Source organism: Diadema antillarum, unplaced genomic scaffold (genome assembly GCF_040938485.1).
Source record: "Diadema antillarum isolate AM-2024a unplaced genomic scaffold, OU_Dant_1.0 seq00001287_RagTag, whole genome shotgun sequence".
NCBI lineage: Eukaryota > Metazoa > Echinodermata > Echinoidea > Diadematoida > Diadematidae > Diadema > Diadema antillarum.
The window spans coordinates 1-21,152 of NW_027272066.1; the positions used below are offsets into that span (position 1 = coordinate 1).

General features: G+C 39.0%; 1 protein-coding gene across 1 annotated transcript; it reads left to right on the forward strand.

Moving 5' to 3' along the window:
• Window positions 1–4,202: 4,202 nt before the first annotated feature.
• Window positions 4,203–19,958, forward strand: LOC139707943 (cation-dependent mannose-6-phosphate receptor-like). Its single transcript, XM_071619939.1, has 6 exons — window positions 4,203–4,372; window positions 7,350–7,519; window positions 9,921–10,030; window positions 14,691–14,833; window positions 16,371–16,497; window positions 19,461–19,958. The coding sequence occupies exons 1-6, from the start codon at window positions 4,245–4,247 to the stop codon at window positions 19,584–19,586; spliced, it is 804 nt and encodes a 267-aa protein (XP_071476040.1). The 5' UTR covers window positions 4,203–4,244; the 3' UTR covers window positions 19,587–19,958.
• Window positions 19,959–21,152: the final 1,194 nt, after the last annotated feature.

Genomic DNA, 21,152 nt, shown 5'->3' on the forward strand with positions numbered 1-21,152 from the left:
TATCATTATTATCATCATCATTATTATTAGTCAACGCAATCTCGTATATTTATGCGATGATTTTTTAATGTATACAGAGTGGGCCTATAATATGATGTTTTGAATTGATTTAAATGGATTTCATATTGTTTTGTGTTATAACTCAGTTCATGTTACATTCTAGAAGATACATCCAAGCACGCACACTTCCACTCACTCTCACTGCATACGTAAAGCTAACGATTATTCTATCATCGCCGGATTCGCTTGTGCACTCAGAAACCGCACCATCCACAGGGGCGGATCCAGGAATTCCGTAAAGAGGGGGCGCGTTAACAAAATTAAAGGGGGGGGGCGCACGCACCCCTCCCCCCATTTTTTCTTTTTATTTCTTTTGTTTCAACAAAAAATAAAGGGGGGCGTGCGCCGGTTGCGGTCCTCCCTGCATGGATCCGCCCCTGATCCATCACTGTCTTGCACGCTCGCACCATTTAATATGCTGCAACGACAAACTCATGGCATGTGGACGCAAATTGACATAGACTTTAAGAGACCTTGTTCAGAAATCGGGTCAGCATTCCATGACACTTTAATACAAAGTAATACATGTATGTCAAAACAGAAGTATGAAAAATATGATGTAAGACAAAGTGAATAACAAAACATCTTCAAATAAGCTGCGTGATAATAATTATCTAACGGAACAACAATCACACCGCATACATCTGATACTTAGAAACAAATATCAATGAATACCATGACTATGAATGCTTTCAGTTTTTCTTAACGAAAGTGATGCAACCGCAATCATCCGAACTGAAAATAAAAGATGAATGTATTAGTTCAACTAATATTCGATTGCATTCTTGTATGAAACGATCAATACGAATGATGTAAGACGTTCTTGTGAAATCCTGTAACCTCTATTTGGCACTTCATGAACAAATTACTTACCGGAAATAGAAAGAAAATGATTCAATATCACTGGGTAGTTATCACTTAGGCTGATAAGTTGCAAAATAGTAATGAATAACAGTAAAGTATTTAGGTAATACAAATCAATACATCTCGACGAAGTTATTGGTTGTAATCGTTTGTACATAACAAATGATATCACATTTTAACTTCTTGCATGTACTTGAAGGCCTCCTTGCCTACTATGAACGATGAACCAACTCTCGTTTGGTCTATGTATAGATACCGATTGTATGCTTCTCATGAAGTGCTGTCTTGCAGTATATGCAACACTGTTCATTGTGATAAAGAAAACGCCACATTTTCAACACGAAAAAGACATGCAATCATAAACGGTGCATTACTACGTGAGATCGGAAATAATCAAAGTAAAGTAAATGCACTTTGGTATCAGTAAAGTGTGTCTAGTGGACAAAAAGTACATACGTCAATAGGAAATAAGGCATTAGATTGCGTAATCTGCTTGAACCGTCTTTCTTGTTGGTCAGTGTTTTAACGTTCAGATTCTACTTGAGAAAGATCACGATTATGTGAATGATGTACACTGTAGTACAATTCAATGGGTCAAAGAAAATGAACATGCAACAAAAAAGGATGGATTTTACCTGAGTTATCCATCTTCATTTCTGGTAGTCTCATGGCGAACTTTGATTATAACAGTGTAGTGTATTCAAATTCTTCAGGATCATGGCGGGAAACTTGTAGCTCCTATATTATTACGTTAAACTGAATGTTTGGCACGTAATCGACAGTACAAGCAATGAGTTGAAATATGTTTTACCGCGCTCGATAAAGTAATGGCAAATGAGAAAAAAACATACTAAAAAAAAAATCAAAAAAAAAATCCGCAACATATACACCTTACTACGCTTACCGTAGGTAGTGACTGTTGACTTTGATCACAGCTAATTTGTTGAGATTTTCCGGGAGCAAAGCGCAACGCTTTTTGGAGATAATGTTTCCTGCCAAGGAAAACAGCTCGGATGTCACGCTAGATGGCGGACATGCGTGGTACAACGCGTAGTACAAAGCGGTCCGAGCGATCAGCGGAAATTCGGGGCCCCGCTCGGCGAAGTATCGCCTCATGTCATCTGGGGTAGACTGGATGTCGATAGTTGGCTGCTCGAGGTATCGCCTCAAGTCATCTTCCGCTCTCTGCCTGATCGAGACATCCGATCGAGCCTCTTCCTCATCACTGGTTCCTGCGGTCAAAATCCCTTCCATCAGTGCATTTCGTCTCACAGGTGAAACTTCATGGGTGCGGTCATTGTCACCTCTCACTTCCGGAGGTATCTCCTCATCTGAGGAGCTGAGGAGGTCGGCAACGTTGACTTCGCCTCGGGCTCATCCTCTACGTCCACGCCGTATTCTTGCGTTTCGTCATCATCCCCTTCGGTTATAGCGTCCTGTCTTCGATTTGCCGCTGCATCTTCCCGCCCGATATCCCTTATTATAGGGCAATACGTTCCGTGACATCCAATACTGCCTGCACAGTTCGATCTCTCCTCTTGCGGGGAATGAATTTCTTCTTGTAGCTATACAACAATGAAATGTAAAAATAATAAATGAGAGAGGAAAATATAAATACCGAAATTCAGCCATTACAAGTACGTCCTTTGCTGAAGGTTTTAACAAAGTGTAATGATGCAAATCAAATAATAACATATCACTTGCTTAGTTATTCTTACGACATGAGTCAAACTTTACTTTCTGTTCGTTACAAAAAACATCAACAACAAAACATATACTATATGTATTGTGAACAATGTTTATCTTGCACTGGATTCCCCCGGATCCCCCTTTTTTTCCAGAATGGTGTATTAGTTATCGACAGTTTAATCCAATTACTTACCGTGGATCGAGGAGGCTTGCGGCAAAATAGACGTGGGTGTTGTCTTCGGACAAAACGCTGTTATCCACGATCTCCCACTTGCCTATATAGAAGGTGGTCCTGCGTGCTCCCGACTCCTTGTACGGGATCGGAAGCCCTCTGGAAGTCGGAAGGTTGGAGGAGAGGGTGGTTTCGTTGAGGCTGGATAGCAGTGTGGCTTGATAGTAGGGGTCCAACATCCCTACCACCCTCTCCATCGTTTAACACACCTCCGTCCAGTGTCTGTAGCTTCTTGGCAAAAGAACTTCATGATGTCTTCATTACACGGTCCTGGATGAGGGCCTCGAACGCCAAACGTTGCGGCAGTATATAGTACACGCAGCATTTTTGAGCGTGCTGCTGCATCTCGTCTCGTTGCCGCGAGGTTATGTCTGTCACTGTTGGGATAGTGAAGGCGAAGCAACTCCTCATATCTCCGGCGCACTGCGTGGTGCAGAGTTGTTTATCTTCGAAATATCTTCGAAATTACCTTTCGAAGCACGCATTAAAGTCCGTCTGCGACGAGGCGTTGCGACGTAAGGGCGCTTTGCACGGCAATGTTTAGATTGTGCGCTATGCACGACACGGATCCGAATAACTCGCGTCGCTCTTCAGCGTTGCGTCACGCAGGCACCTCCAAAAGTTACTCCCATTATCGGAAACTCCGAACATCAGCCCCATCCCGGCGAGCGATGACATCTCCACACCATTCATCGAAGATGGCCTTTAACCGGGCCCATTTAGGGTTGTGATTTGTAGGTTTATTGGTATGAGGATTAGGATTATCTAGGGTATAAACCCGAACAGGGTTAAGTTTGTAGGTAAGATTTATGTTTGGCTTAGCTCGCAGATAGGCCTATTTCATGGACAAGGGCCTAGTCGCAGGATCATTGTCATGGAATAAGAGAACCCCACACAGTGTGACAAGCAAAAAACATGGCATTTTATGTTTGGAGAGGCCTAAAATTATGCTAAATTGCCGTGAAATTATGTCACATTATGTCATCGATTGTGGTGCCTCATCACAGCTGACAAGCAAAAAAAAAAAAACCCAAACAAACAAACAAACAAACAAACAAACAAAAAAAGAATGCCAGAAAGCATTATGCCAACTCCTCTCATTTTTTTTTCTTTAACATCCGTCATAGAGCTGTGTGGCTGGGATGAAATTCCTTGCACGTGACTTCAACTGGTAGTAAAATACCACGTGACAATGAACGGGGAAGTGAACCGTGCGTGAGTACGAGCAGGGAGGTGAGACGCGTTCCTCTCACCTCCCTGGTACGAGTGAACACGTCGCCAACTTGCGCTAGACATCGACACCAATCCGCACGCACCAACCGGCCCGAGCCGATAACGATACCCAGCAACTCATCTCATCATCTTCGGCAAGTGTGTACCGTGTAACGAACAACTCAAGATGTTACATCTCATCACCACGGCTTTGTTCCTGTTTGCTTCCCTTCATTCTGTCCTGTCTGACTGTACAGTGACCAGTCCATCAGAAACGCAATATCTTTCCCTCCTCGAACCTCTGAAAGGACAAACGTAAGTGAAACACCAGCGCTCGCGCTCCAGGGTCGACGGGTCGTATGTGCAGTCCCATACGTTTGGTTATGTGTGACCATTCGAACTTCACACTTGACACTAGAGCCAGCAGCATGCATGCAGTACCACTATAGATCTAGTCCATGCCAGTATGGCATTAGTAAAGTGTCTAGCACACGTGTACACGTAAATTTTACGCGTCGTCGGCCCTACCACACACTACAATGGTAGCAATGTTTACAATACAATGTACATGTAAACACTTGAATGGATGATGAATATTATTAAAATATTGGCCAGTACCAGCCTAGTGTACTGTCACACTGTGTAGTCTTGTGACACTGTCACTGACACTCAGTTCTACTTCTGTGTTTTGTGGATGTGACACTTTGTGTGTGTGTTTGTGTGCGTGTGTGTGTGTGTGTGTGTAAATATTTGTGAGTTTATGGTCTTCATTTTACATGACTTATGAAGTCAACCCTAGTCCCTAGTTATTAATTCCATCTGCATGCCATCCACCATTTATCGCTAATCATTCAATGATACTAATCATAACTTTAGCCATAAATTTAATAGCCTTGTTGGGTTTGTCTGAATAAATCAAAGTTTAATTAATATTTACTTTATTTACTTGAGTGACATTGCATGGCATATCTGCTGTCGGTGATCTCTGCGACTGATCTGATTGATCATAAACTTAGGTTTACATGATCTCATTGTTACTTTAAAGACGTAGACATCATCAACTGTTGCCCTTGTGCCACTGCACTGAGTCCCAACTTTGTATGGAGCCCCACTTACAGCATTAAATGCTTCATGAGAAGGGACCCTTGAACCATTCAAATGCTTCACTCCTTGGATTTTTGTATCTTATGTACAAGTGTACTGTTGTACATAGTGTGATGTGATTCATGTTATCTTTGAAATGATGTTTGGTTTGTTGTTGAATAAAATTGAAGTTGAAGCAGAGCAATTATGAGTACGTAATACTTGATACTTGATACTTGATACAGCATTTTGTTACGACCAAAATCACTCTGAGAATGATCGCACAAAAGAAACAATCAACTAATGTTCAGGCGGTTTATTAACAGTGATATTGTGGGTACAGACTGGTAATTGGTTTCACATCAGTACAATAATGATCAATAGAAACAATTACAAATCGGTAATGGAATCACTTACATGCATCCAAATCTTAAATCGCAAAGTCCCTACAGTTCCCTGGTAGTGTCCAGATACGATGTTCGATGCACAAATGAATGATCCGCGATGCACCGATGAATGATTCCTTCGACGTAAATCCAGAGGCACAGGTTACAATAGTCCGGGGTAAAAATCCACGATATACGTCCACGGCGAAACGTGCAGAATCCAAACGTTATGACAACCACATCCAGTCGATGCGTTGAATGATGATTGACTTTATATTGTCCAGCTAGGAATCCAGCCCGTCACAGCTTTGCCGTAGCAATGTCCATTGACACAAAAATGGAGTCTATCTCCAATGAGGGCACATTAATTCTCTGCAGGCAAAATGTCTCCCAGGCCTTATCTCCACAAACATAACGGGTCAGCAGGTAACACAGGACTGACTATAACAAGTCGCTTCAGAGCCAGAAGTGACGTAACTCTCAGAGCAGTGGTGTTAGGTACTCTGCCTACTGCAGAATTTCTCTGGCTTATATACTATCCATTCACCCCCTTCTAGCACATTCTGTAACTCTCTCCAACCTGGGGCCACACATATGAACATTCTAGCTAGTCCAAGTTCCAGGAATCCTGGATGATTCACTGCCTATCTATGTACAAAACATCATTGCCAAGAATAACTACCAATCACATTGGGCTACAGGGACAGTGCCTCACTCAGCCAAACATGTAAGCACTTCCCAGAACATTCTGGAATGGGTGAAATCATTCTAGATTGAGTGAGCTATAATTTATTTCCTGTTACATGCATGTACTGTATAGCTACATTGTATACCACCTAGAAAATTCTCCACTGATCTGGTCAGCCTGTATGTACTACATAACCACATAGAATGTTCTCCATTAATCTGGTCCACCTGCATACATACACATTAAAACAACCATGCATGCAGTACATCATACATGTACATAACTACTAGTGTGTACATTTGTGACAATGTAGTATGATACAAGTTTTGTAAGTACTGTAATCCCTCTTGCAGCTCCAAGATCGCAAGAAGCTATACTGGGATGAACTACACTTTGTGTGTGTCATTGCCTTGGGAGGTGCCACAGTGATGATCTGTGATCTCTATGATCTCTTCTGGTATGTACACCAGAAGGTGGACTGTACTTCACAAGAAGAAAAGGAAGAAGAAGAAGGCCACAGAAATTCATGTCAATTAGATATTAGAGTGCAATTTCAGTGTTGATTCCTGGAATTGTGTTATTAATAATGAGGTAGACAGCAGGCAGAGCTCAGTGGAATATATTTTGTTGTACAACATACATACGTACATTCCACATCAGTCATCATCAGAAGAGGAGGAAAAAAACATTAAAAGTGTGTGATTTTTACTGATGACACTAGGAGGCCCAAAGCACAGCAAAATCAATTGACATTTCCCTATTTACAGACACTAAGATTTATAGTAATGGATAGAATCTGTTATGCCTCCCCCCCCCCCCCCACTTATCTTACCATACCACTTTATATTACCCTATCCTTGTTTATGCATGGTTGCATGCACTCACAGACATTTGGCAGTTGGTGGGGTATGGGGGGGGGGGGGGGGGGAGGTGACTACATATGGAAGTCTCGCCCGAAAACATAATTAAAATATACCTGATGATTTCTTCGCAAATGTTCCTTGTTAATGTAACAAATGCAGTGTAACTAGAAATATACAATTTTTCTCTATTTGACAATGACCCTAACAAAAAAATGAAAATATGTCTTTCATCTGTTTTTGCATATATATGAACTCTTCATATTTTTTTTCAGCAAAAGTGTAACAGATGTTAGCGAGAACTACACATACTACATCAGCTTCTGCCAGCCAGTGAAGAAGGGAGAGGCTGTAGATGCCGGAGTGGAACAGTTTGATCTTCACAATCGCGACAGACACATCAATGTCATCGGTCGTATCACAGCTACAAACATTATGGCCGGAAGTGAGTATACTAAGAGCTATACTCATTTTTCTCTCAGTTGCCAGTGGTTTTGTTTGTTGGTTTGTTTGTCTACTGGCAGACATGCCAGACACTGGTGATGGACCATCGTCAAAAGTGTCACGAGTCATCGTCTTATTACGATGAAGAATGCGTTGAATGCTGATTAAGTTAGCATGCGATCTTAGACACATTTTCTGAGAAGCATCCCTGTTCAGAAGCTCACGCTCTGGCTCATGATGATTTGAACATACAGTTCAACCTCGATTATCCGGCCATGTCGGGACCGGTGCTCATCCAGATTGATAAGCGTATTGGCCGGATATGGGAGACACAATGTTAATGTATAGCTGCCGTGCAAGCTGCCGTCCCAGTGCACTGGCAGCTAGGCAGGTAGCGTACCCCACAACAGTGGTGTAATGGCCTCGACTGCGTCGTGATTTACCGACAAGTTTTCCATCCATGTTCTTATGGTGAATTTATAGATCATGACTGCTTACTTTTACGAAGATAATGTGGTGTGAATTTATGTTAGTTCTGTGGGGAATATTGTACATGTAGGTAAATTGTGTCAGTTTTTTAGAAATTTTAATTGAGTTTAAAGTCACTGTTTTTTCTCAACTTTTAGATGAAAAAAAAAAAGTCCTTCACTGCGTGAACGCGTCCGGATAATAGAGATTTCCGGATAAGAGGAGGCCGGATAATCGAGGTCGAACTGTATTAATTGGATGGACAAGAGTGTTGGGTGATGTTAAGGGCAGTAGTCAGCCTAGAGATAATGCAATATGTGAAGGACCACAAAGCTCCCTTTTTTTCCATGTTTTCAATTTTTTAAATATCGGTAAACTGAAATGATGAAAAATATGAATCGGTTCAGATATCAAATATCAGGAAAATGTAGGACTTTTGTGTGCATTTTGCTTGTTTACTTTAGAGGCACTTGCATCCCCAAATGGAGAAAAGTGACTGAATTCTACAATATGCTGGTGGCTTACTGCTGTTATTGCCTCCGACCCAAGCGACCTGGGTTTGATACCGGAGTCTGGACTGAGCAATGTTGTGTGTAATCAAAACACTCTGTCCCTCGGATAGGACATAAAATAGAGGTCCCGTGTGTGAGAGATTCACAACTCCTGCACATAAAAGATCCCGCTTCATTTATTCATTGCAAAGACTCACATGAACACAGCACTGAGTGTACCAGGAAAACTTGCTATGTTACAATAAAATGAATGCAACTGCGGTTTACTCATGCATAAAAGTTTGGTTTAATTAACCATAAAATTCACTCAGCAAACCCAAACTGATCGCAATTGATCATAAATTTATCATGTCAACTTCAATTTTGTAAGCTCCAACAGACTCACCTGTTGCAAATTTAAAAGGATAATTCCTGCACAGCCTAATTTTCATACCCTTTACAAAAGTATGCAGTGCTCATTCAAGCATGAATTATTTTTAGACTTTTTGGTGTCATATGAAAGTTGAGTCCATAAGCTATCCATACATATAAACCTTTTCCCCTAGAATCATATATATTTCTTATTCGGCAGCCATTTCAAAAGTGTATAGTTTTTTGTAGACACCCTGTAGTGAAGCACTCTGAGAGCACAGACCTCCACCAAGCAGCTAATTTCCACCACTGATCTTGTTCTCCAAATGAGATCACTGATTTCCACCCATTGTATGCATGCTGAAAATCGCCCGACTTCCCAATGATATAGAAGCCTTTTATTATGTCATCAATTTCCAGCTGCGTGGCACCTCACCGGCCCAGCAGACTCTAGAACTAAGAGTACGCACTTTAGTGAGTGTAGGCAAACCTCAAATGTGCGTAGCTTGAACTCCAAAGTTCATTGACACTACCTGCCAAATCATCAAAAATCCTTAATAAAATCCATAGAAATTCCCTGATCACCACCAAAATTTAAGAATCTGTTCCTTGTGTCATTATCAACCTTTCTTGCAAGTTTCTTCCAACTCCATGAGTTATTTTGCACACGGACAAACAAACAAACAAACAAACCAACAAACTGAGGCCGATGAAAACGCTTCTCCCATGGCAGAGGTAACAATCAGATACTGTAAATGTGGATATTTTCGCGAGACTAATTTTTCGCGCTTGGCCGTGTCAGAAAACTTTCACGTGTTTTTCATTCCGCGGAATCAAGACATCAAGTACTGGAACATATGGCATGCAAGTATATTCGCGTGCTTTTATTTTCACGCTAGCTTCTCGTTGCGCGAAATGTGCGAAAATTTCAACACCGCGAAAATTTCCACTTTTACAGTAGGCTAGTCACCCTGTTCAACCAAGCACGGATGCCAATCTATATTTTAAACCCAGTCTTGTGATGGTAAATATCATCTGATATGTTTGTTGTTGTTGTTTTTTTTTTCCCAGCTAACTGGCTGCTCCTTGAATACCGTGATGGAGAACCATATCACAGCCACTGTGGCCAGGAAGCCAGAAGAGCTTCCATCTTTATCATGTGTGACCCAAACAATTTCTTGGTAAGTTGGCTGAGAATGTAGTGTTCAAAGAGAAATGCTACTCCCTTTTTGTAAATTTTGCTAAGACATAGAGTGAAATGATTAAAAAACCAACAACAACAGAATTAAGACAATTTTACAACAGTCACACCAAAACAAGTAAGTTACTGACTTCAGTAGTTTTTCATGTTTTCTAGATGAAATGAATATGCCATTCCCTCACAACTGGTTTTTTTTTTTTTTGTGATCCAAGAGTTTACGCAGATACTTTTTGTTATTTTTGGTTACCAAGCAACAATAACAGCCACTTTGAAGAGTTGCTCATGCTAGATTACTGGTATCAGAACCGAAAGATGATTTTATGTGAAACATACAATTTACTCTTTCATATGTATTTCGCAAAGAGAATATTTAAACTTTTAAAGTGAAGATTGGATGCAAACCACAAAGATTATGGTCTTATGGTCTACATTTTCCTAATTTGGTTGTCCACACACATGAGACTTTAAAGCCGTCAATATTTTCAATTAATATTTCTTTTGGTCTGATTGTGTATGTGGATTGACTTTTGATACTAAAATTCATTTGACTATAGTGTTGATTTCCTATTCAACCCTTTATGTTCACATAAGAGGTAGTCAGAACATGAACATTAAAAAAAAATATATATTACAATGACAATAATGATGATAAAAATAAACCATTTAATGTTTGCAGAAACTTTGTATGTCTATATATTACTGCACTACAAGTGCTCCCTAATGCTATTTTGCTGCACTGTACTAACTGATTTAAGTAGATTTATATCTAACAGATATTAGATGCATAAAGCATATCAATCCACCAAATTCATGTCACTTTCTTTTGAATGACTTACTTTAAAAGCAGTCTGTTATTTTCACATACAGTTATTTCTGTGAATGATGAGGTCACAGACAATTGCGTGAGATGTTGTTTTTGTGTTTTGACATCTGGGTTATTTTAAGTGCACTAATGCCTGCCCATTCGGGATATTTCAGAAAGTTGTTGAATTCATGACCCAATGGTGATTCACAAAATTTGTGAAAATTAAACCCTTGCAAAAATAAAAACTTATACAGTACCCTCAAGGGATTAGGGGATTGCGTCGTTATAGCTCACTCTTTCTAGACATCTGTGCTGGTCGACAGCGAAAACAATGTAGCGGATGTTTCTATTTGTGAATAAAGCGCAGTAGAAGCTAAAGGAAGCACAGTAGTAAAGAAATTGAAATCACTGTATCAGACACTAATTATGAAATTGGTCTCAGAAAATCTGAGTTCTGACTGACTGATTGCTGCACATAGAATTATTTTTCTTTACTATCTAGGTGTCCAACATTCACTTTGTAATACATTAAACCATTGAGCTCTTTGTCAGTAAAGATGTTCTGGTAAAAGGTGATATGACCATGAACTCCGAGTTGTTTTGGTAAGATTTTGCACTAAATGCATTTGTATGTCAGTGTCATTGGACATGATGAAAATAGATAAGCAACATTCACTTCCATTAAATCATTGAGCTATTTGTCAGTAAAGATGTTCTGGTAAAAACTGATATGACCAGTAATAAAAAAAAATAATAAAAGCATACAGTCATGTGTCTATACACTCACTTCATTAACTATAATGTGTAGGCATGTTATGTGAGTCAATGGAATATGATGCCCTCAATAACTCACCTGTACCTCATGGATCAACCCTCTCCAAAAATATTCAAGTCGATCAATATTCCTTGATCTATTTTAGCCTATCTATATCATATATGGAATACTGTACCATAGAAATATCAATTGTCTCAAATTGTATGACATGGGGAAAAGTCTCATGGTGCTTTCTTTGTCTGCTGTACTTGAAGCACACAGAAATAAATAAATCACTTTCACTTTCAAGCCTGAGCTTCCTATTCAACTGTGTCAGTGCTCACAAGTGCACGTTGTGTGTTCAATCTGTGCTTTTTCACTTTCCTTTAAAAATTTCAATATAAAATAAAGTCCTGCTTCCTTTTGTCATTGATGTACACTGTAGATGTTTTCTTTACATACAGTGTACATTGTACAAGTTGTGCAAAATGTCCCAAATCAGGAAATTTCTTCTTATGTACTCTCTCTTTACCTATACATGTGTTTGTGCAGTGTGTGTGTGTGTGTATGTGTGTATGTGTGTGTGCATATGGATAGAAGAGTTTACAAGTGTATCGGCACAGAGATATGGAAGTAAGTGCGTTTCATTGCATGATGAATGTACCGTATCACCCCTGTATCATTTCACTCTACAATTCATTGTTACACCATACATGAGGAATGTTCACATGCATTTCAATTTCGTGAATTTTGCAAGAGCCAAGATTCGCGGCATTAAAATGCACTTGAAAGTTCTTGTCTACAGTGTATGCATTGAATGCCAGTGGAAATTTTGCAGCTGAAAAGGCAGTCGGCTCCAATTCGCAAAAAAATTCATGCCACGATATGTGACCCGCTGCAACAAAAGGATCCAAAAGTCGGGGGAGGACAATTTTCTGAAAATGACATGACATAATTCCCTTACTCTTCCACTTTGATGTCATACAAATTGTACATAACATGACTCGTTAAAGTACTCGGTTGCGGAGATATGGCTGATTTTATTAGCACATGTCGGGTGATTTAAGAAATCAGCGTTTCGAGAAAACCGCCTTCAAAGTTTTCCTTCCAAGGCTATCTTAGGGGAAGCAAGACAGTTTTCACCGTTTGACAATAGAAGGTACGCTCCTAGCAACCTCCATGATGTTCATTCGAGCTTAGCGCCAGCGGTCTACGCACGACCAATCAGTAACCAGAATGCCACGCACTGACCAATGAGATCACTCCCTCGTTGCTAGGGGCGGAGTCTAGCTGCGGCGCTAAATCCAAATCTTTGGACACGTTTCCGTTCCGTTGAAAGTCGGAAAATCATGGCCCAGAAAAATGCTATTTTCTTGCCTTTCCTTTGATCATTTAGCTTCGAAATTTCGGCAGATGATAGAAGATACATTTAGACTACAAAATTATGTCAAAAACAGTAATCCTAATGTTTTGACGGATTGTGAAGATTTGACTTCAAACTTGATTTTCTCGGCTCACCTGTCAGCGACTTTAGGATCATTTTGTTGTAGCGGGTCACGATCTTGTTTATTAGTAGTGTCTGCCTCAAGTATTAAATGCATTGCATCCTCCATTGAGGAGTGTGACAGTACAGTAAACCGGTGCTGAAAGAAAGTTTTGGATGCAAAAGGGTTGTGTTGTGTTGAGTGGCAATTTTTCCAAGGAAATTCCAGACTACTTTAAAGTTAGTCTGATGGGAAAGAGTAAAATTACTATAAACACAAAGATGATATTTGATCAAGATTGGATTCAAGTGCAAGGGAAGTCATGAAATTATGAAGTTTTGCTAATTTTCACCAAAAAAAACAGTACTTGAACAGTCAATACGAAAATGCAACAGATGAGAGAGTTAATGATATTATTACCTTAGAACTTGCCAAATCGTTTGTATACAAAATCTTGAAATTTCCAATCTTTTTGTTCAAACACAATTATGCTTTAATCTGTACAAGGTATGCTATATCACACTGATCAATATTTTTAAAGTTACTCAGCGAGATATAAAATAATTTATGTTTTACACTTTACAGCAGACAAATTTGAAGTTTTGTCAGTTTTCTTTACACAATCATTACAAAATTGTGAGGTGATGACACCATCAACTCACTCATTTGCATACTCGTATCAGCTGTTAGAATTTTACAAAAATAAGAAAAGCTTCACAGTTTCATAAAATCCCTAATTATTTATGCAATCCTGATCCAATCATCACTGTTGTGCTAATAAAAATTCAAAACTTTCTTTTCAAACTAACCTTAAATTGGTCCGGAACTCTCCTTTAAGTACACCAAATTTGACCCTGCACCTCAAAACAAACAAAAAGTCGCCAGACGTGAATTTTTAGTTAAGACCATAATCTGAAAGAGCAGACTTTAAGCTTTAAAATGATGTATAACTCAAATCAAATGGACTCTCCTAACCTATCTAAATATTGGAAAGAAAGCACAAACTCAGGAAAAGTGTGAACTGAGAAAAGAGGCTCTAAAGTACAGTGTCTATTCAAGCGCTTAATCTTTACCAAACCCTGCTGGCTGTGCGATGAATGGGACAAAAAAAAAGGAAGTAAACCACCAGAGTAACAACAATGAAGGGATTATTAGATTAAACTGAAATTGAGCATGCCTCATTAACACATTCTGTCCATGATTAATGCCAACGTTCAAAGCAGTAGCATTATCCTTTCAAAAGTTATTAGAGTTGAAAGTGAAGAGTGTGGACAAGGTTTTTCAGAAATGAAAAAGGGATTCTAAAGACACACCTAATCACACTATTCTACCAAAAATGTTCGAGATAAACTGCTAAAAAAACACACTTTCCTGCCCGTTTTATGATACTAAATTTTAGCATAATGTAAAAGAAGACCCGCTCTTTCAGAAAGTATGAAAAAGTCAATTTCGGCTAGGTTGACCCATTTCACTTATTTTCAGTCCTCACGCAAAATCAGTGTGTGCGACTTTATGTTCGTTTTGAGGTGCACGGTCACAAATCTAGTGTGAATCAAGAAATAACTTTACTTTCATCCTGTCTTCTCTCTATATACAGGGGGAAGCAACATTAATAGAGGAAAACAATGAAAAAAACGAGGGATGTGCTTATATCTTTGAAGTGGGCAGCTCTGTTGTGTGTTCAAATTCAACAACAGCGCCCTCGTCAGGAATGGGTGTTGGTGGCATCATCGTAATAACGTGAGTATGCTAGAATGTACCGTAAATAATGGTGTATGAACACACCCATTTATTAACCTCACCCCCTTTTTTGGGGGGCCATGGGGAGGAAAAAAAAAAGGATTGACAGCCCGCCGAATACTACATGTACCTTGCAATGGATGAAGATACTGCCGACATGTTGCTTGAATTGAGTAAGATGTTTGGGAGAGAAAATGTGTTGATATTCATGCCATAAAAAAAGAACGAAATATGCAGTAGAATGCATGATATGTTTGAACATTCAACTGTCCTAACCATCCACAGACAAGCTGAGAATGGTAGATTGTACACATTTCTAGATAACATACATTGTCTACACACGATTATGCAGACATGTAGTAGGTATTGGCTGTAACGGTGTATAGACTGTGCCCTGCATTTTGACCCATTTCAGTGGGAGAAAAAGTGTGGTTAATACTCCGTTATTTATGGTAACTAGTAGTTTTGGAAGACGAGAAGATATGCATATATTTAAGTCCATGTGCAACAGTATTAGTCATTTTTTTTTCTGGAGGCATGATCTTCTTTCTGTTCCCATGTCTGTACATCCATCCATCCCACATTCTTTTCATGATTCTAGAAGAAATGCCCAATGGATATTTTTATTACATTATGTCATATTGACTTGTTACCCTAGTATCTGTCTTAGTTGTTCAGAATATTACAATTCATCACTTCCTGTACATACATGTAGTATCAAAATCAAACTCTCTAATATCCTTCAAGCAGTTCTTAATGTGGGGCATTTTACAAGGCCTCTTGATCCTATTTTCAGACAAAATGAGTTTCAGTTTCCAACTTATATGGGAAATATTGTGGGCAAGCCCTGCATATTAACCCAGAATACTACCATGAGTGTCTCTAATTTTACTTTCAGAACATACTTATGGAAATATCCAAGTGACTCTTACATATTACCTGTGATACACTGCCCTACAGTCACAGATGTCCATACTGAGAACAATGTGAAGTGGCTCTTTCAGTATAACATGTATATTTGTTGAGGAATCCAGAGTTTGATTTTTTAAGTGCAATCCATCTCAATAACTCGGTGTAGAAATGTTTTGAAGTCTGTGACTATTCAGTTTCTTTTTGGCCTTCTGCAGTGTAAAAAGAGATCAAGGAATACTTGTGACATTTTGATACAACGTATGACAAGTGATAATTCACTATGTGTTTTTTTTATTTGTCCAATGATATTATGTAGCCAATCCATTGCATGTTTGACTGAATGTACTACATTCAAGGTGATTTTCATGAAACTGTTTTAATTTGGTAGCCAACTACATCACCTATTTTGATGATTTCTTTTTTATATGAAGTAGGGCAAGATATGCATCATTGAAGAGCATAGAGCTTGAATATTTATGGGTACCAAATTAGGAATGGATGTTTGATGACTATCATTAATTGTTTGTGTGTGTGTTGACAGGACAATATGTAAATCAGTCTTCAATCCATTTGTTCATGCCAGTGGAATATAATCATTCTTTGCCTAATCTCTGCTTCTGCCCAGGGCGCTAAGTGTGGCAGGGGCCTACCTTATTCTGGGCCTGGCATACAAGAGATTCGTTCTGGGCGCCAAGGGCAGGGAGCAGATACCCAACGTTCATTTCTGGATGAATTTTGGCAGCTTAACGGCGGTAAGCTTTACAGATTTATTTCAGACGTGAACGTTTTTCTCCAAAGCTAAAGGATTCTTGTGTGTGTGTGTGTGTGTGTGTGTGTGTGTGTGTGTGTGTATGTGAGTGTGTGTGTGTGTTATATAATTGCAATCATGTCACTGATTTGCTTAGTCCTACCAGTTGACATTTATGCCTGCTTCCTTTATGGCCAAACTATCCCCATGTGAAGATGTAGAATTCATTAATGAAGTAAAAGCCCAGAGACTCCAACCCCAAACACTTTCCTGATCTGGAGATTCTCCCGCCTGAAACCCCTAGCAAATTGGCGACTCCAACTTGATATGTGGGAGGTGCACACCACGAGTGCGAAGCGCAAAGTCCCTTTATATAAATAATGCGGCCAGGGTCCAGGGCCCTGGAAGCTCTAGGATTCTAGATGCTCTCTCGTGCTATTTCAGGCTTATTATGCCTCCGCCACGAAGTGGTGCCGGAGGCATTATGTTTTCGGGTTGTCCGTCCGTCCGTACGTACGTCCGTACGTACGTCTGTACGTACGTCCGTCCGCTTTCGTTTACGCGATAACTTGAGTAATATTGACTTCAATTCTACCAAACTTGGTCCAAGTATAAAGTATGATGGGGCAATTAGTTGATTAGATTTTGGGTGAAATCCGCCAAAGGTCAAAGGTCAAGGTCAAATCATGAAATTGTATCCGTTTACGCGATAACTCAAGACTGGATCGAGCAAATTTCACCAAACTTTGTGGGAGGATGATGTATGATGGGACAATTACTTGATTAGTTTTTTAGTGAAATCGGACTGAGGTCAAAGGTCAAAGATCAAGGTCAAGTCCTGAAATTTATCTGTTTACGTGATAACTCAAAACTGGATGAAGCAGCTTTCACCAAATTTGGTCCAAGGATGATGAATGATGGGACAATTAGTTGAGTAGATTTTAGTGACATTGACAAGAGGTCAAAGGTCAAAAGGTCAAGGTCAAATGCTAAAAATGTTGCTGTTTCCCCCAATATCTATGCAATGCCTGAAGGTATTTTCTTGAAACTTGGTGTAGACATGTACTACTGCATAAAGATTCTCCAGAGAGAGTTTCATGTCATAAGGTCAAAGGTCAAAAGGTCAAAAGTTAGGTGAAAATGTAATATCACTTTTCTCACAAATGGTTCAATATATCTTCATGGAACGTGGTACATATGCATGTACTGACTGGCAGAGATTATCTAGGGAATTTAGGGGTCAAAGGTCAATAGTCATGGGGTCAAAGGTCAAGGTCAACTCCTCAATATTTTACTATTTCCCTCATATACTTGTATATGAAATGCTTGCATTATTAGTTTTCAAACTTAATATATACATGCATTACCTAATGGAGATTCTCCAGGAAATTTCCCGCCAGAATGTCAAAGGTCAAAGGTTAAGGGTCAAAGGCCAGGTTTCAATGCCCCCCCCCCCCAAAAAAAAAAAAAAAAAAAAATCTCTTTTGTACTGTAATTACACTCTTTCTTCATACCTTGGAAATTACTCAATTCATAAACTTATAAAAGGGTCCGTCAGAATTCAAGTAAAAATTCTCAATTCCCCAAATATGTGTACCTGCACTCTTCGACAATTATAGCAAACCCAGTTCAAGGAAACTGTCATGGATCACACATTGTGAAGACATTGTACTATACGCCTATTGGGAGAATCATGCATTATGGCGGAGGCATCAGTCGCCGTAGCGACATTTCTAGTTTTTCAACATACGATGGTACCTAAAAATCATATATTTTGGCTTGATAAAACTTCATTTCAAAAAAAAAAATGTTTGGGCGGGAGAAAGATCGTTTCAAGTGGGAGAAAATACATCTTAGGGCAGAGACACAGAGCCATAGGGAGAAATTAAATCTCAAGCGGGAGAACAGGAGATTTTGCGAAAATTAGCTTTTGGCGGGAGATCTCCCGTCGAAAGCGGGAGAGTTGGAGTCTCTGGAAGCCCAGTGAGTGTCTTTTATTTGTGGACACGTGTTATACAGTCCTTCAAGATTACAAAAGAACTTGCATATTAGTGTAGAGGAAGTAGACTAGGTATTGTAAAGCAAGATGTTTTCGTGGCATGAAATTTTTGCAAATTGGAACCGACTGTCTTTTTGACAACAAGAAATTTTTTGTGAATTGCCACTGGCATTCAGTACATATTTAGTGAAGGAGAACTTTCTCATCCTTTATAAGTTTGCGAATCTTGCCTCTCATGAAATTCCCGAAATTAAAATGTATGCGAACATTTATGGTTTTACAGAATAGAAGAATAGAAATACGAATAGAAGGCAACAAACGATAGGGATAGCCAAGTATTGGTCTTATATTCCTTGTATTATTTTCTGCTAATGATCTGTGATAGATTACATGTTTATGCCAACTGTGTTATGATAAATAATTATTCACAATACACATATTTATAAAGCACTTATCACATTGAAATGTCTCTTATCACTGCATATACTGCAAAATTAGAAATGTTCACATGCATTTTGATTAGCAAGAGCCAAAATTCACAGTGGGAAAATGGCCGCAAAATTAACATTGTCTACACTATATCAAGGCTGCACACTGGCACTGGTCCAACGGTCCCTGACCAGTAAAAAATCACTGTCAGACCAGTAACTTTTTCAGGAATTTACCAATACCAGTGAAAAATGGAGAAAAAAACTGAGTACCTACTGGACAGATGGACAGGTCGGACCAGTAGAAGAAATGGGTTAGTGTGCAGCCCTGACTATAAACATTGAATGCCAGTGGCTATTCACAAAAATTTCATGCTGTGAACATTTCTTGCTTTACAGTACCAAACTTTTCAGTGGTATAAATTGCAAACATTACACCCACACATTATTATGTACCTGTATATTATATATATATATATATATATATATACATACATATATATAGATGTTGTATTATACATTTTCCTTTTTTTTTCTCAGGATGGCTGTGACTTTTTATGTAGATGTCAAAAGAAGGAAGAGTCGAAGAGTTACAAGGGGCTCGGCGATGACCAACTTGGCCTCGACGAGGAAGAGGAGCACGATGAGAATATCTTACCAATGTAGGCATCGACTACCTCCTCCTCCTCCTCCTCCTACCCCCCCCCCCCATCTTGTCAGTACTTTGAAGCAATAACTTGCACAATGTCTGTTTCCATTGTTGCTTTTAAAGATATGTTAGTCACAGATTCTCTCGAAGTTTGATCGTTATAGACAGAATAGTTTTACTGCTGCTAATCAGCAATGTTAGACATGCAAAGGTACAAATTTGTATGCATGCCATTTTGAGCATATTCATCTCAGCATATAAAGTGATTTTCTTTATCACTACTTGTCTGTCACTATTCATATCTGGTCAGTTTTCTTCTGTTTGTGTTTGTTACATACTTAAAAAGCTGCACCACTTTGGTGATCCCTCGCATTTATCCCCAAATTGAATTATCCTTCAGGTTTATTCCAGGTTTAAGTGTGTGCGTGTGTTCCACACACAACACACTTTAATACATGTTGTAGCTTCTGACCATCCGAGCATTGAGAATTTAGGGTGTCTGGGACAAACACGGAACTAGGGCTTTCTATACCTCAGTCGGTAGAGCACCAGGCTAGCATCCAGAGGTCTAGGGTTTGAATCCCAATGGAATCCCATCTTCTTTGCTCAATTTTTCCACTATCACTGTTTTTTATACAATAGGTATCACTCTGCACAATTAATAAGTTAGCAAGTTTATAGTATGCAGCTTTTGAAGATGGATAATTATTGCTTGCTATGCTGAATATCCCCGTACATGTGCTCTCTGTATTCATTTTTTTTTCAAAGTTAGGTTTTCTTATTTGTTTATGTTCAATATAGCCAAAATAATCAGAAGGGTCTAGTAATTCCCGGTACTGGAAGCAAAATGGTTTTGGTTTCTGCTCTTGGCTGTGATGTGTGTATCTATAATATGCTTCCCTGTCCAGCAGTACATGCATGTTTTAATGGAGAAAATTTCAAAGTGATTGATAATATTAGCTTTTGTATTGGTAGAGAGAACTTCAAAGAAATTAAATTAGTACGGAAAATAACTTGGAATTGATTTTGCCTGCTTATTATGTTCATAGAGAAAATTTCATGTTGATTGTTAGAATTAGTTATTTTTGTCCTGATAGACAAATCATCAGAGAAGCTATTTAGTACCTGTACTACTTGTATTTACTGTTTATTCTGATAGGAAGGATTTCTAGATATCTAAGCTATTAGATTGTTATTATGATATGATTGTTACACATGGATAGTGCTGAGCTTTAGAGAAAACAGTTTTACAATCATTACTCCCTGTGCTATCAATAGCAGATAAATGACAATATTAATGTTATTCGTTCAGTTCTGTTTGTGAGCATTTTGTTCTGTCTGTTCGTGTGTTTTGTGTATCAGTGTTGCATGTGCAATCCAATGATTGAATGGTTCATTCATAAATTTAGAAACTTAATATGAGAAACAGGTACACTCAAATTCATAATTAGGCTGCATAGCATTCTTTTGCAGGTGGGATAACTAGTAGATGGTGGGGTTTCAGCAGATTAACAGATGTGATGTGATTGAAAGTTTTATCATAAATTGTTTGAAGAATCCACCGAGGAAGATACTGAGAAAAT

Excerpts from the sequence above, each read along its gene's own strand:
- LOC139707943 (XM_071619939.1), top strand. The coding sequence starts at position 4,245 with ATGTTACATCTCATCACCACGGCTTTGTTCCTGTTTGCTTCCCTTCAT. Across the intron at positions 4,373-7,349 it reads GAACCTCTGAAAGGACAAAC|CAAAAGTGTAACAGATGTTA; the intron begins GTAAGTGAAACA and ends ATTTTTTTTCAG. Across the intron at positions 14,834-16,370 it reads GGTGGCATCATCGTAATAAC|GGCGCTAAGTGTGGCAGGGG; the intron begins GTGAGTATGCTA and ends GCTTCTGCCCAG.